The 15,405-nt window shown below is 47.2% G+C and overlaps 1 protein-coding gene across 14 annotated transcripts in view; it reads right to left on the bottom strand.

The window, feature by feature from the left end:
- The window catches only part of EHMT1 (euchromatic histone lysine methyltransferase 1), a 123,422-nt gene that overhangs the window by 14,140 nt on the left and 93,877 nt on the right, over positions 1-15,405 (bottom strand). For 12 of the 14 annotated variants that reach the window (XM_074891077.1, XM_074891082.1, XM_074891084.1 and 9 more), the window contains 11 exons: positions 14,729-14,872; positions 12,956-13,182; positions 12,071-12,235; positions 11,481-11,563; positions 10,062-10,168; positions 7,998-8,120; positions 5,466-5,567; positions 4,576-4,680; positions 1,768-1,922; positions 792-959; positions 260-404 (listed from right to left, as the gene is read on the bottom strand). In XM_074891077.1, the coding sequence (XP_074747178.1) occupies positions 260-404; positions 792-959; positions 1,768-1,922; positions 4,576-4,680; positions 5,466-5,567; positions 7,998-8,120; positions 10,062-10,168; positions 11,481-11,563; positions 12,071-12,235; positions 12,956-13,182; positions 14,729-14,872 (1,524 nt within the window). The remainder of the gene's footprint in view (positions 1-259; positions 405-791; positions 960-1,767; positions 1,923-4,575; positions 4,681-5,465; positions 5,568-7,997; positions 8,121-10,061; positions 10,169-11,480; positions 11,564-12,070; positions 12,236-12,955; positions 13,183-14,728; positions 14,873-15,405) is intronic. The other 2 variants (XM_074891087.1, XM_074891089.1) reach the window with 1 other exon arrangement.

The raw sequence follows: 15,405 nt of genomic DNA, 5'->3' as shown, positions 1-15,405 counted from the left end.
ATCAGCCAGCACCAGATGGCTGATGCTACAGCACACAGCTCAACACAGAGGTTAGCTTAAGTCTTGGAAATGAAGAAAAAGAGAATCTCCTAGAGCGAGAGCTGGAGTTTAGGACTACAGCCTGGAATTTGATGGCAATATTAGGAGCAGACAATCCCATCTTGAATGCAAAACTTATTCTGAGGTGCAGTGCACTGCAGCATCTCTGAATGCACACACCGGGGCAGGAAAATACACGTGGATACACACAATCCCTCACCTGTAAATGAGTGATGTTTCTATCAATGTCCATTGGGGAGGTGACGCAGTTCTGCGAAACATATTTGTAGTTGCTAGGACAAGGCTCACTGTCCACTGAATTGACGCAGGGAATCGGGATCCGCTCATAACCCCGGGCGATGTCTCTGTTAGTGGGAGAAAGAGAATTGTCACAGAAGAAAAGCTCCCCTGAACAAGGGGCCATTCAAATGCCATCCTGGGGCAGAATTACTGTCTTTGATCACTGAGCATTCAAAGCCTGAAAGCAATTCAGGCTAGAACAGAGTTCATTTTTTTCCACCCTGCCTTAGAGATTGTTCTTTGTGCTTGCGAATATTTCCATTCAGAGAATGAATTTACAAACCATGGTCTGAATCAGCATGTGCTTAGTTTTTGCTAAGCCCAAACTGACCTTCACACCAGTTTAAAAAGCTAAGCATGCACTTACAGTCCTTTCTCAAACCAGGCCCCCAGCATCCCCTGTGAAAGGGCTCTATTTCATGACCCATAAGCAAAGCCAGCCATATTCTCACCTGCTCACGACCTTCTCTATCTGGGCAGGCTTGTCAGTAGATGATTCTTTGAGAGTCTTATTCATCTGTAGGGCCACCCAGACCTGAGAGTTAAGGCTGGAGCACTGGAGCGGAGTCTCACCCTCCTTGTTCTTTAAAGTGACATCCGAGCCACGGGAAAGAAAGAGACTGCAAAACAGCAAGAAAGGATAAGCAACCCCCAAGAGAAACTGTGCAAGGGGAAAACAAGCTGAATCACATCCTCCAGCCAGCCCTCAAGGGACAAGGAAGAGTCTGTGGTAGTGAATAATCACCTGAGTTTTCTTTATTAAGCATGGTTCAGTGAATCCTTCTAGGTGAAGGCGCTGGCAGAAGCCACAGACTGGAGCTCTAGGCACTCATGAGAGCTCGGGGCAAACCTCGCCTTGCTTCAGGCATGACAGGTACCTTGCTGGTACCAGTCTAACTTCACACAGGCTTGAAACTCTCTCTGGCGGGGAAAGATATGGGGTGGGAAGAGTAGGCTGGAAATGGAAGAGTCCCACAGGAAACTGGTATTGGACTTGGCCCTTGTTTATACTCACCAGCTTCTGGTGACTACACATGATGACCTTATTCATAGCAGTGATGAAGCAAAGGAAAAGCCCTGTTACCATATTATGCCATGCTAGTTGTGAAAAAAAAAAAAACCTTTAATCAAAGATGCCTGATGCCTTTCTGCTGGGAAGCCCAGGCTGGGCACAGCCCCTCAAGTCCTCTGCCCGAGACTCCAAGACCACTCCACATTTTCTCATCTTTTTTACACCAGCTCTGACATTTCAGACCCACTGCCCCGAGGAGCAGGGCAATGGAGAAACAAGCCCTCCATCCCAGTTTTGGTCTGTGCTTAAATGCCAAAGGTATTTCAAAGGTTCTCCCAAGATTGCCAGCCAGCACCCAGGTAGGAAGGAGTGACCAGGGGAAAGGAGAGAAGTGGCAGGGCTGGAGCCGTACTTACACGACACACTCGTAGCGGTTCTCTCTGGCTGCAATATGCAGGGGCGAGTCCCCGTGAATATTCACTGCATGTAAATCACACTTAGCAGCCAGCAGTATCTCTGCTATGTCAACACAGCCAGAAAAAGCAGCCCAGTGCAAACAAATATTTTCCTCCTGGAGGGAAAGACAACAGAGTAGAGGCTGTTTAGTGCATTAAAACCCGATCGCTTTGGGACTTCACCATCCTTAGCTCTACACCTGCAGCATGCAACATGTGGCTTGCAGTCTCCTTCCCTACACTGTTCCTTCTGGCTGGGACTGCCAGGATGGGCAGGGAAATCTCCACGCAGACAAGCAGGGAGTTCTCACTCCAGCCGCCTCCGCGCGCCAGAGACGGGGAGGCTGCACACAAAGCGGTCCATTGCCTTCCTTATAGACGCAGGCAAATCGTCTGTCTCTAAGGCACAAAACAATCTGGATCAATCCACGAGAGAGGTGACAGACATGAACAAACATGCTGGAAAAGGCTAGAAGCTGAGCTTCCCCAGCCCAGACAGACAGGAAAGCTAGCACGTCTCCCAGTGCTACAAAATTAAAGAGAAAAAGAGCACAGCGCAAGCTATAGGGTATATGAAGGTGCTAGAAAGTGAACCACGAGCCACAGGTAAAGCAATCAATCCGACTTCAGGCATCTCTTAAATTCTGTATGTACTCATCTCTCACTAGCAGCACTAGAAATAGCTGAACACTCATCTTTGGGATGGAGATATTTTAAGCGATGATACTCTTGTTTTCTGTTACAGTGCAATTTGCAGCACACTTTGAACCCTTCCCCATGACAAGCTCTAAAGACATCGATTACAACAGTGCAATGATAGCAATGATCACCTAACTTTCCTTTTTCCTTTTTAAAGCAAAAATAAAGCACATCTTTTAGTCATTGCAAATTAACTTAGATCCTTCCTTAAATGGGGAGGCTATTAACATACACCAGGGAGCAGGGAGACCTTTTTCTATACAGTTTCTGCCTCCCATTATGGTAACATCTAGAAATAAAAACCCTAATCACATCACATACCAATCTACAGAAAAAATTAATCCTGTCAATTGCACACCACATGCTGCTGCTCAGACAGGTTACAGACACCTAGACTCACTACTTTGCCTTGCATCGGCTACTGCCTAACAGCAGCATAATTACAATCAAACGCATTTCTCGCTGAGTATGATGTTTCCCAGCACAAGTGACATTGCTTCTTAATGACTGCAATCAGGAGACACTGAACGAAGGTACAGTAACCGATATGCGATACATACATCTGCTAAGAGGATACTTTTCTTTCAAGTAAATTGTTGACTGAGCTGATTCGTTTTTCATCATTTAATGTGTGATCTTGTAACAGCCAAAAGGCTTCTCTGACAGATCGAGCAAGTCAGTTTTGCTCGGACTCAACACTAGGGCTCTGAAGCAGTGTAACAACCCAAAAAGCCCCCTCTCTTGCCTTGACTTCTGCTTTTAGGAGCAGTATCACACCTGGGCCTGCCTGGGAACTATTTAAGCTACCACGGAAATGAGGCTCCTATCGAGAAGGGGCTTTCAGACTGAGGATGGTGACTCCTCAGCAACACCTGGATCTTTCTGAGACCCGTAAGACAAGCATGCTAACACCTACCTCTGCTAGCACCACACAAAACAAGGTGTTTAGGGAGACAAATATAAACCAGCTGCTTATATCCCTTGGATTAAAAAAGCACTAGGAGCCTTGGACAAGAAAATACCCTGCCATGAGGCATGCTAGAGTGTGAACTGATGGCAGGGTAGGTACTTCACTGTAACACCTCTGGGCAAAAAGCAGTGAAGCCTGTTACCCTTCATTTATCAAACTATCTCACATCTACAGGCCAAAGCCTGGAGTAGCTCATTGCATCCCAGTTCACACTCAAGCCTGCCTTGCAGGTACTTCTGGGGTTTCAGTATCCTTAGAGACAAAAAAGAAAAAATAAAAACATACTATTAAGAAAAAAAGGAGCAGTGCTGATATAATGAGTCTCCTGAACAGAAACATGGATGATTGGGGAAAAAAGGAGACAGCATCTCCCTTGTATCTTCTCTGTTTACTTGAAAATCCCCATGAAACTGGCTGGCACAGCCCGATACGCAGTGCTGCTGGGCCATGGAGCTCCCAGGGACTCAAGTACAGAGTACATCCCACTCGAGCAGGATTTACAGAGGTGAAGAGCAGGCCAAGAGCCAGCTCCAGCATGCTGAGCTGCCAGCCTGGGCACGCTCTGTCCACATTGGTGGCTACATGCCTGTTATGACTAGGAAAAGCCAGGCTTGTAGTACTTGCTGGCAGAGCATCTGCCCAATCCATCCAGAAAACACGAGCACAAGCTTATGCCCCTCAAAAGGCACGCAGGATGCCCCTAATCCATGCCCAGTGCACACTGGCCTGTGACCAACGCAGACCTGGTAAGTCTGGACTCAAGGGGGATCTGCCTGGTGGCAGCAGAGTAGACCCAGGTGGATTAGAAGCAGCAAGGCACAGAGCTGCCTGCAGTATTACGTACAGCATCCTTATGGGGTATGTTGGAAAAACTGGAGGAAAAGGACTTCTTGTCAGACTGTAAACTTCTTCCCAGAATATGGAAGAAAATTCTCCCAGCAGACACTGTTCAGTCACTGCCCCAAACCACCTGTGTCAAGGGACCACTGCACCTCCCTGCACTGAGCCCAAAATCTGCCTCCCTGGGCTTGTTTGGTCTTTAAATTGTGGTTAAAGAGATTGTGGTTAATTTCTGAAATGGATTCCAGGAAGAACCTTACATTGTCACGGATGTTGATGTCTGACCCCTTCGCAAGCAGCAGCTTCACCAGCTCAATATGCTTGTACTCAGTGGCCCAGATCATCGGCGTCCAGCCTCCGTCATCCTGAGGAGGGAAAGGAAAGGGTGAGACACACAGAATGGGCAAGTCAGTCTCCTGCTGGCTTCACAAGCCCCTTGGCAGTCACAGCAGGGTGCACCTTGCCTGGGAGCCACAGACCCCTTCCCTCCCCAGGTCTGTCTTATCACTCTCCTTCGATCCACACTGCTGCAGGGAGAGGTCCCTCAGGGTCCTGCAGAGCCCAGCGTGATTTGAACCAACACACCTCATTAGGCTGGAGTTTATTTGTAGCTCAGCCTACTGACAATGGATCTCCAGGTCGTTCAAATGCAGCTGACTGTCCAAAAGGCACAACGAACATCCAGCTCGTATAAAAGTTCTTACAAAAGCTCCCTGAGAAGCCTGGGGGAGCTGACCCTTCCCCAGAACGAGGAACCCCAAAGCAGTGCTGCCTCACCCCATGGCAATGGATAAGCTCTGGGATGGCAACTGCCAGGCTTGACCCATCCCACAGCATGCCATGATCCCACCACCCCCGACTAGGAGGGGCACAGTAACACCCTTGAGCAACAGGCTCCACCAGCAAATTCAGGGTCAAGGAGAAGCTGCAAATCGAGGCACAGAGAAGGAAAGTTTCCATGAGGTCAGTGGAGGGGATTGCCTTCTCTGGCAGACCGGGAGGCCCATGGCACTGTCACCCTATAATGTTTTTCAGGTGCCCCCCAGCAGCAGGACTGTATTTGAGTAACCGCTGTGTAGACAGAACGCTGCTGAAACTTGGGTCCCTGACCTGCGAAAAGCAGCTTCTGCCCCTCTCAGAAAGGCCTCACCTGGCAGTTGACATCCATCTTCCCGTTGGAGAGGAGGTACTGAACAATGTCATAGTGCCCCTTCTTGGCAGCCAAGTGCAGACACGTGGAGCCCTCCGCGTCCTGGACACAACCACAGAACAACCACTCAGGGGACATCCCTTCCCAGTGTTTCCCATGTCTGCATGACACCAGTGATGCTCAGGAACACCAGAGAAGTTCACAGAGGACTCCAAAAGCACCCAGCCCGCTGCCAGGAGGGGAGAGAGCAGCAGCGACCAACAGCAGCACTGAGCAGAGGGAGCTTTACACAAAGCTCAGAGGTGCAACCCATGCAGAGTAGGAGGCTGAGAGTGCAAAGGCTACAGGAAGAGATGCCTTTGCAAAGTCTAGGGAAGGTACCAGCCCCAAACCCTCACAGACTGATATTCCCCTTCCCCAACAGACCCTCTCCAACCCTTCTCCATGTGCTGAGAGCCAAGGGGAAGCAGAAATCCCTTGCAGAGGCAGAGCTTGCACGTTACATCAGAAAAGCACCCTTGTCTCAATCTGAAATGCTCCGTTTATACAGTTCTTTTGATGTGTTTTATTAGCACAAGGCCTTATTCCAGCACCTGGCAGCAGGGCAAAGGGGTGTCCTGCACAAGGGCTAGAAGCCTCCTGAGAGACCAAGTCTCCAGCATGCCCGCAGCCATCTGCTGAGATAGGAAATAAAAAAAAACCATGAAGGTTGAAAGGAAAAACGCCTTTGGGAGCTGAGAATACAGGATCTGGTGGAGATGGACAGGCTGTGAGTCATGGCGGAGACACTCCCACACTAACACCAAAGATCTCAGCGGCTGGAGCTTGATTTTTATCAGGCATTTATATCCCAAGAGCTTAGCACAGAGCAAGGCCCAGAGACCAGGAAATAGGAGGAGGAAATGAAAGATTGAAAACCAAAATTACTCCCTCCAGCTAAACCCCTTGAAGCACCATCGGAGGTGAGGGCTTTCGGGTGGAGCTGAGTGGAGAACGTGGCACAGGACTAGGGAGCAACCCTCCAAGCAAGGATGGGACGTCTACGGTCAGGGATTACACTGTGTGGGCTTCTTGGGGTAAAGGTGGGGTTTCTACACCCCTGTAAGTGCCTGTCACATCTGAATAATGCCACAGCTTTCCCCTTAGATGAGCATGAGCCAAGTGCAGCTTCTCAACCCTATGGAGAGCAGACATATTTTAATATAAAGTTTCTGCAGGTTTTGAGTGGGGCTTTTACGTCCTATTAACAGGACCAACAGCTTCACCCTGGGGTCTGAGAAGCCCCCACTTACCCCACCACTGTCCTCAGCATCCCCTCCACCCCGCAGGCCTGCAGGGCCGGGCTGGGCAGGCTTGGCACACGCCTGCAGCAGTTAATGTCCAGATTTCTCATTGAAATCACTGGAGCTGATTTTAAACTGCAGTGTTGCTGCTTTCAAAAAGATGACTAATCTGGTGCAAGAAACTAATTAACATAATAAACTAGTCTAGACTTCAGACGTGATCTCAGGCTTCTAATTTGCTTTTGCAAGCTCAGGATTTTTTTTCCTTTCCTTTACCTTTAGAAGCAAAAAAACCCTTCCACCTTTTTCTCTTCCACAGGGATAAATCAGGTGAGAGATGCCTAGATTGCTCCAAGACACCTGTGACAGTGGCCAGCATAAATCCACATGTGCCTGTCCTGTCCTTTGCCCCTTTCCAGCTCAGACCCAGGCTCCCAAGGATCCATTTAAGGCTCAGGGTGGGCAGCACTTGATATCTTGTGCAATCCTCCTGGCCCTGCCAGCTCCTTCACAAAAAGAGCATCCCGGCCCTGCCGTACTCCCCAGCAATAGCAGAGAAGCACGCCAACAGCAGCAGGTTGTAACAATAAGAAGTTGACATGGGGAGGGTTCCTGTGCTCCAAATAGCAGCTGATTTATGGGACTAATAAATGATCTGTATATTTTCCAAGACTGCAAAGCAACCAGAGCATGCTAAAGGCAAACTGACAGCTGCATTTTATTGTATTTGTTTAAATTAAAGGGTAGAGTTTAAAGATAGGGTCCAATTTTGCCACTGCAGCGTGACTGCAAGAAACCACACATCAGTCCTTCAGAAAGCAAAGATTCCTCTGTCATTTTTGCTGGCTTGGCAAGCACCTAATTATCAGCCCATTTTAAAATGTCACCCCCAAATTCTCATTATAAGAGTCTAGAGAAGGAAACTCTTGAATCAAACTCCAAATTCACTGCAATGGATTTGTGAAAATAATACTTAGTGGCCCTGTATGAAATCAAATACCCCCTATGTTTGGTGCCACAAACTAATGTAGCAAGTGGCAGCACTTGCCCCAAACTGCTCACAGCCAGGACACTGCACCATGAAAATAATACTACCAACCACCACAGCCTTGCCAAGCCTTTGTGCCCAAGACAAGCAAGTCCACTTCCCCTCTGCCTGTGCACTTCCATCCAGGACTTAAAACATATCAAGAAATAAATGGTGGACAGAGGCTTCTTCAAGAGAAAAATATAAGGAATAAACTGCTACCTTAGGATCTACTAGTGCTCCAGCCTTGATAAGGTATTTCACAGTTTCCAGATGGTTGTTTTCTGCTGCTTCCATCAGTGGGGTCCTCTGGTCTTCAGAGCAGGTGTCTATATTAGCACCAGCCTGTTAAGACGCCAAGGCAAGTACAAGGACAGCTATAATCACTACTGGTTAGCAGAGGAAGGATGTGGGAGTAGAGATTTAGTAGCAAGTTTTTTCCTGAAATTTAGCCATGATTAATCAGGGGAAAAAAAAACAAAACAGGAAAGAAGGGAGTCCAACTTCACCTGTTTTATAAAGCAGCACACGCTGCCTGCCCCTCTCCTAGCTTCTACAGCCAGTAACCAGGGCATAAGGAAGCCAACAGCTGGTATTAAATAACTCTTGTTATTAACAGATTTTGTACTGCTACTTTCTAGATATCGTTTGTGCATCAGTTTGGAAAAATCCTCCTCCTCCTTTTTCCAGCAGCTTTGTTTTCCCTGGTCTATCGTTTTACGGACACAATGAACAAAACAACCAGCTCTTCCCAATGGCACAAGCAGTAGGAACAACTTGCTGATTGCAACAGAGGTAGGAGCTGTAAAAAAACATCCTGGAGATTGGCTAACTATTCCTGTTGAAGTCAACGGTGACATTTCTACAAAGGTCTCTGAGCATATGTTCAGTCAACATGGAGAGCCTTGGACCAAAATCTTACTCTTTTCCAAATCACTACTGTGTCATGTATCTTGCTTGCTTCAACTCTTTGGCTTAGCTCAGTAACCCACCCAATACTTAAAAACAAAAGAAGATCTCAGAGACAGCACAATTCTTGGCAGGCCACGCATTGCATATATGAGTGAAGCACAGACCTGTTTACAGCAGCGACACGCTGACTCAGGTTCACCTGGCACAAGAAGTTGGCCCCATTGCTTCCAGGTGCCTCCCACTGAATGCATTTGTTTTGATTACTTTTAAATAGCTAGAGCTATTTAAACCAGACCAGAGAAGAGGCATTTCAAGTTTAACAAGCTGGGGACATTCCCAGCCAAATACTGTGCTACTGCAGTAGCCAGACATCAGGGAAGAGACAAGAAGAGGAAGGATTTTGGAAACAAACCAACCCTACCGATACTCAGTTCAAGTTGTTTGTAATATCCCACAAATTTTGCTCCTTTTACTCAAACGAGTCATTCCATTGTCTTCACGTGCATGAAGTGAGTGAGAGCAGCAGGGCAGGCCCATAGCTGCATCTTCAAACAGCACTTTGAAAGCCTCTGACTCCAGACGCTGAACTGCAACGTCCCAGCAGGCTCATGTTCAAAGACGTGGCAATGCTGCTTTCTCAAAAGCCCCTTAAGGTTTCCCAGTCACACAGGGTAAACAAAACATACTTCCAGTCACTCCAGATGATGTATGTCAGTACAAAAAAGAAAAACCGTAACTTTTTAAATCCTTTTTCCTTCACATCACTTTGGAGCAGGTTCAGTGAGAGCATCCCTATGTCTTTATCTATCTTCCCTCCATTAGAACCCAAATCTCAGGCAATAAGCCAAACTTGCGTCTTTCCTTCTCTCTTTTTCACGTGTGGGACATTGACACTGCAGAGGAAAATCCTGCTGGTGTTACTCAGGTTTTGACAGAAGGGAAGACAGTCTGCTAGCTTCCAGGCTCCAGCGCCTACCTGCCTTTGTTACAAAAGAGCAACTTGGCAGCAGCGCGCAGGTCAGCGGCCGCGTGCCAGCGGTCAGCCCGTGCTGGCACATCTGGCAGCGCACGGCTCTGCAGGGTGTGCCCGGGCATATGGGCTCCCACATGCTCCACAGTGCCCTACATCGAAGCTTCCCATGCTCACTGCCCAGACAGTGAAGCCTGCTTGGAGAACTGCCGAGAGAGAGACAGCTTCAGTCATGTCCTCTAAGACCTCTCCACCACTCCTCCCCCAGCAAACCCTGAGAATGAGGAATTTTTTATAAGAGGGATGTTTCAGTGCTGATTTCCAAAAGTGCTTTAGCCGTGTGGGGCAGAAGACCAAAAACCACAGAAAATTGCTTGTACAGAAGAATATAAGTGGAGACAGACCTGAATCAGCATATGGCAGATGTCCACGTGGCCAGACTCGGCAGCAGCATGGAGAGGGGTTCTCTTACTCTGATGCTCCATTTTAAAATTAGGGTCAATACCATCCACTGAAAAACAGAGCAGAGATGCTTTCAAGCACAGTTTAGAGATTAGAGAAAAGCGTAACAGGAAAACCAGGTCTCAACTAAAGGCTTTTAAAGGACAGGTTCCCTGCCCATCCTCAGCCCTTCTCACAACTCACTACACATTCAAGCCAGAAAGCTCTCAGGGTTGTCCCATGGACATTCAATACACAACAGCCCTCAAACCAAGAGCCTCAGAAACACCACGAAACTTAATACCTTTAAGGCATTAAAATTTCTACATAGGCCATCTCCCTCAGATTCACAGTTCACCACCTCTCAGTGCAGCAAAACCAACAAATGCTATACAAGGATAAAAAGAAAAAAAAAAAATGAGGCTTTGTTTAAACACAGGGGTTGGATAACAACGAAGAGTCAGTACTACCTGGCCTTTTTGTTTCACCACTGTTAACTGCAATTAGTATTAGTGATCCTCGTTGCATTCCCGCAAACACAGGGCTACAAAGTGGATGGAGCTTCTCCAACTAACACAAGCTCGGGATCTGGCCAGAGATTCTCACAGCTGTGCAAAGACTGACAGATGATGATGACAGCCAGACAAAGATGTCTGGGCACGATAACATGTTGCATATGATGAGGCCGTAGTTAAATATCAATGAATAACATTTTTGTGCTATTGAAGACATGAACAATGAAGCTAACACTTGCTAGACAAAAAAAGAAGAATCTGATAAATGAAAAGAACAGAAAGCGTCCAAAAATGTACTGCAAAGTACTGGAGTGGAGAGGAAATGATCCCAAGGAAACACTGTGTCCTTCAAACGGGGAGATTCCTCGGGAATATTTGTTAGTAAAAACAAGCTCAGTAGCTCAAAGTCATCTGATGACAGACAACTATGTACCCCCGAAACAAACCCTGTGTATTGAAGGGTTCTTCCTTTCTGCTCTCTTGCTGATGGGTCTCAGCTTAAGCCAACTCCCATCTTTTTACCTCTCCACTGGATGCAAATATCTAACTATCCCATTCCACGGAGAGGAAGAGTTCTGTCGGATTGGAAAAATCATGTGTAGCTCATTTGGACACAGAAACAGCTTCTCTGGATAAAACCATGCCCAAACGCAGAAACAAGTTGGGAGCAGCTCCGCATTTCACAGACAGATGAAGCCATTTCCAATGACACATCACTTGCAAAAGTGGCTTTCTCCTCCAGCTCCACTCACAAGGGGCAGTGGGGAATATGACGTGCTGCCATGCTGGGAACTGGACTCTGGCAGCTGCCTGGCAGGAGCTGGGAGTACTGCCAGACACGCAATGTCCTGGGAAGGAGCAACCTACCCAACATAAGCAGGACTTTTTGTAGCTCTCCTTGCCTCGCAGAGAAGTACAACTGCTTTGGATGGAACCGTAACTTCTTGGGTCTGCAGGAGTGAGGAAAAGAGGCATAATTAATACTCACTGAAGAACACTCCTGGCATTTCACTCCACCCCACTGCTACCCCATCTGCACAACAAAGTCTGTTCCTATGTTGCAGCTCCAGAGTGCCAGCAAAACACAAGAACAAGTCGTCACAAGGAGGTCTTAAAACTTCCCGCTCCAACCACAGACAGCCTTGTTCTAATGAGGGCCATATCTATTCAGTGTCACTCATCAACAAATTCTGGGTCTTACTACTGTAAATGGGAACTCCTAGTAGTTAGAGCTGCAGTTGGAGGGCCAGTGAAAAACTAAATCCTCCAGGCAAATCAGTAAGACATTTAGAGCTATAACTATTCTCTTGAATCAGTAATCTGTTAGGGTGACAAATGACTGAAGTGAACAAAAAAAGGTCTCAGTGGGACCAAAATCCAGAGAAGCTAAATCTCAGTTTTGTCTAGGTTAAGTAACTTTGCTGGGAACTGGAGAGACCCAGCAGTCGTCTTCTTACTTTTCGGAGTCCAGGGCAATCAGGGCACTTTCCAGCGTTTCTTTAACTGGTCCCTGGGCCAGGCTAGTAGTAGGCTTTGGAAAAACTGAAGACCCAGCCATATCAAACCCCTCAGCAGCTGAACTTTCTGGCTTGTCTTCCTCTGACAATCGCATCCCAGCGCCACTGAAGAGAAAAAATGAGAGACAGCCAAAGCACAACCATTAAAAATACACAACAGTGTGTATCTTATGCCAAAGAAGGAAAGGAAATGGATTTTAAATACAGACAAGCTTAAGTGAAATCGAAACACAAACCCGTATCTTTTACAGCCTTTTCGGTAAGAACTTGCCCCAAAAAGGAGTTGCATTGCCCTATCATTACGATTTGATGGACTCTGTGCTACAGGAAGCCCAGAAACACGGGCAAGTCATAAAAGCCACCATAACAAGAGAGGATCGGGTGGGAAGTCAGAGCACTGTTCAGCACAGGGATGGCTTAATTTGCGTTTTCCTCTGCATTTTCATCCTCTCTTTACGCTTGTGTCCATCGGTGCAAGTCTGGAGGTACAGCCACGTATTGCATGGATTTCCCTGTCACTTAGCAGAGCTGGCAACATCAACTCGTTCCACTATTATTCCATTCCTAACAATAAGAGGAAGCAACGGTTTTAACTCCTGAACCCCTCCTATCTTCATAGCCTCTGTCCCAGCTCACCTTGTGGCTGCTGCATTCTTCTCCACCACAGTGAGCAACACAAAACACACTTGCAGATTCCTGCAGCTGAGTTTGGCTTGACAGAGCAGGACCAGAAAGCACTTTGCTCCATCGGGAGGAGCACAAGCATTCAAATGCAAAGCATGGTTTGGCATGAGGTTTGAGATCACTATGTGCTCCCAAGCTCACCTCCCTGTCGTGGTGTCGGCCCTTCCCTCCACAGCTGCTGGTTTCTGCTGCTCATAGGTCAGCGACACCGTCGAGGTTGTGTCTGCTTTTGCTATTGTCACCTCCTTTGCCTTGGAGGCTTCTTCCCCGCAGTGTGGGCAGTAGCTCATGTCGTTGACCTGGGAGGCACAGTTCTTGTGGAAACGGTGGGAGATGCTGCTCTCCGGCTGACACTCCATGAAAGTGCCCTAAAAAAACCACATAGAATAAATTCACACCTTGGTCACTGCGTGCATTACCCCTTCTACATGCTTCATCCATCCGCAGATCTCTTAAATACTTCATTCATCACCACTCTTGTCCCTGGCGCTTCCAATACAGTAAGCAAGCACTGCCACTTCTTCAGAAGAGAACAAAACCAAGGTAACAGGGAAAAAATTCACTTGGTTAGGGACTGCAAAGCAAGTTTTTTAATTGTGCTTGGGAAACAGAATCAGGAAGTCCCAATTTCCAGCTCTTTCCTCTAATGCTTGAAGTTCTCGCTTATGTTTCGAGAAGTGCCAGTGTACTGTAAGGACGCCCCCAAAACTGGAAAAGAAAACTTCAGACCTGTATGCTGAACCAGCATTAAAACTACCTAACAAAGCTGCGCACAAACCATTCAAGGACCTACGTGAATAAAATTAAATCAGCTGTTAACCCCAATGTAACCTAAAGTACGTAACGTCTCTGCTTGGACCGGCCCTGTATGTCATTTAACCCCAATAACGTGGCTCGCTGCTCATTCAGCAAACTCGGGCAACTTTTCTTAAAATTCTTTTCCCTTTCCAGCGAAGTCCTTCGAACTGAAGGTACCCCAGATTCACTGCCCTGTCGTATTAGTGCTACCTGAAGCCCTACTGTGCTCTGTGTTATCAGTGATGGATAGCACAAACACTCCCAGGTTCACCTGTGTGAACTATGACATGTCACTGAGAGATGTACGAGCATGTTAGACTAGTTAAAACCCACTCTTCTCCTGAATTCATGGTCCTCCCAAGCAATCTAATTAACTGTATCTCAGCTCTGCAAATGCCTTTAAGGGTTTTGAGAATTTTATCTTCTAAATGATCTTTGACTCAGCATGAAAATCCAGGATGGTTCCATTTATTACTATAATGCTTGAGACTACTGTAGCATCTTTCATTGAGTCATCTTGAAGAACATCAGACAATTAAACCTCCTCATCACCCCGTGAGGCCCTCAATTGGCGTTCTTCAGCTTCACCAACAGGGAAACTAGGACGCTGACGACTTAAAGGACTGGACCAACGCTATTAAAAGCCTCAGTGGCAGAGGTGGAAGAAGCAGCAGGAGATCTCAAACACTGCCTTGTTCCATTGCCATCACTCAGGTTCCCCATCTAAACCATCATGAGCAGATGAGGGGACACAGATGTGTGTACACAGATTCATTTACAAACCGAGCTAATACAATTTTTGATGCGATTGATCTGTACAGAGAAAGAAAAAAAAAAACCCTTTTTCCAAAGAAATTCCTAAGGCAAGACTTCCACTGTGTGAAATCCCAGTGAAAACCCTTCAGTAACACCCCTTGGGGTCTCCAGGAAGATAAAGGTGACGATTGCAGCTACCCTCACACACATTCCTGTTGAAAACACCACCTGATGTGCTGTGGAACGAGGTGGAGCTGATGCCAGGGAGTCAGTAAACCCCTTTAGGTACCATCTCCACCTTCAGCTCTTCCAGCTACTGCAACAGGTACCCCCTTCCCTAGATTGAGAGCACGGACTTACTGCAGTGCAAAAGTATCCACAGCCAGGGCAACACTGGTGTTTCACCATCCTCCCTCTATGGTCCTCACACAGCACCAAAAGCTGGACTTTGTTAGACGGGCGCATCAGTTCATACTTAACCACACTGTTTGTGCATCGGCCCAGCTGGAACAGGAGAAATTAAAGGAAATGAAATTACTGGAGACCAAAACACTCTCTGTGCTTGTGCGGAGGAAGATCTTGCACACTGCCTTGATGAGCCCTGGCTTTTTCACAGTAATTCAGATGTGTGCCAGATAGCATTAGCAGTGCAGCAGGAAGCTGTGAAAGCTGCTCTCACAGGAAGAAATGCATCATTTACTAACTAACATGCATGTGGACCCCGAGTCGTTTGTTCCTTGCAAGAAAAAAAAAATTGTAACTGGAAATACGCAACAGCCAAGCAGCGGCAGAAGGGGCAGTCCCATGGGCCTGACTCACACAACATACGCTCTCCTTTTGCCAGGAAGAGCGGGTGTCGGTGACCAAGAGAACAAGACCATACGCACTAAATCTTGTTACTGTTCAGAAGTATAAGTCACAGGAAGATAAAGGGAAAAATAATTGCTCTTCATTGCCAGCGAAGTTATAGTCTGTACTGGTTCCAGCACTGGCCCCTGCCCAGACCACAGGGATGAACAGCCAGGCTTTCACGAGAG

This window comes from Strix uralensis, chromosome 21 (genome assembly GCF_047716275.1).
Source record: "Strix uralensis isolate ZFMK-TIS-50842 chromosome 21, bStrUra1, whole genome shotgun sequence".
Taxonomy (NCBI): Eukaryota; Metazoa; Chordata; class Aves; order Strigiformes; family Strigidae; genus Strix; species Strix uralensis.
Note: the sequence above shows the minus strand (reverse complement) of the source record. Positions and strands in the feature narration are given on the sequence as shown.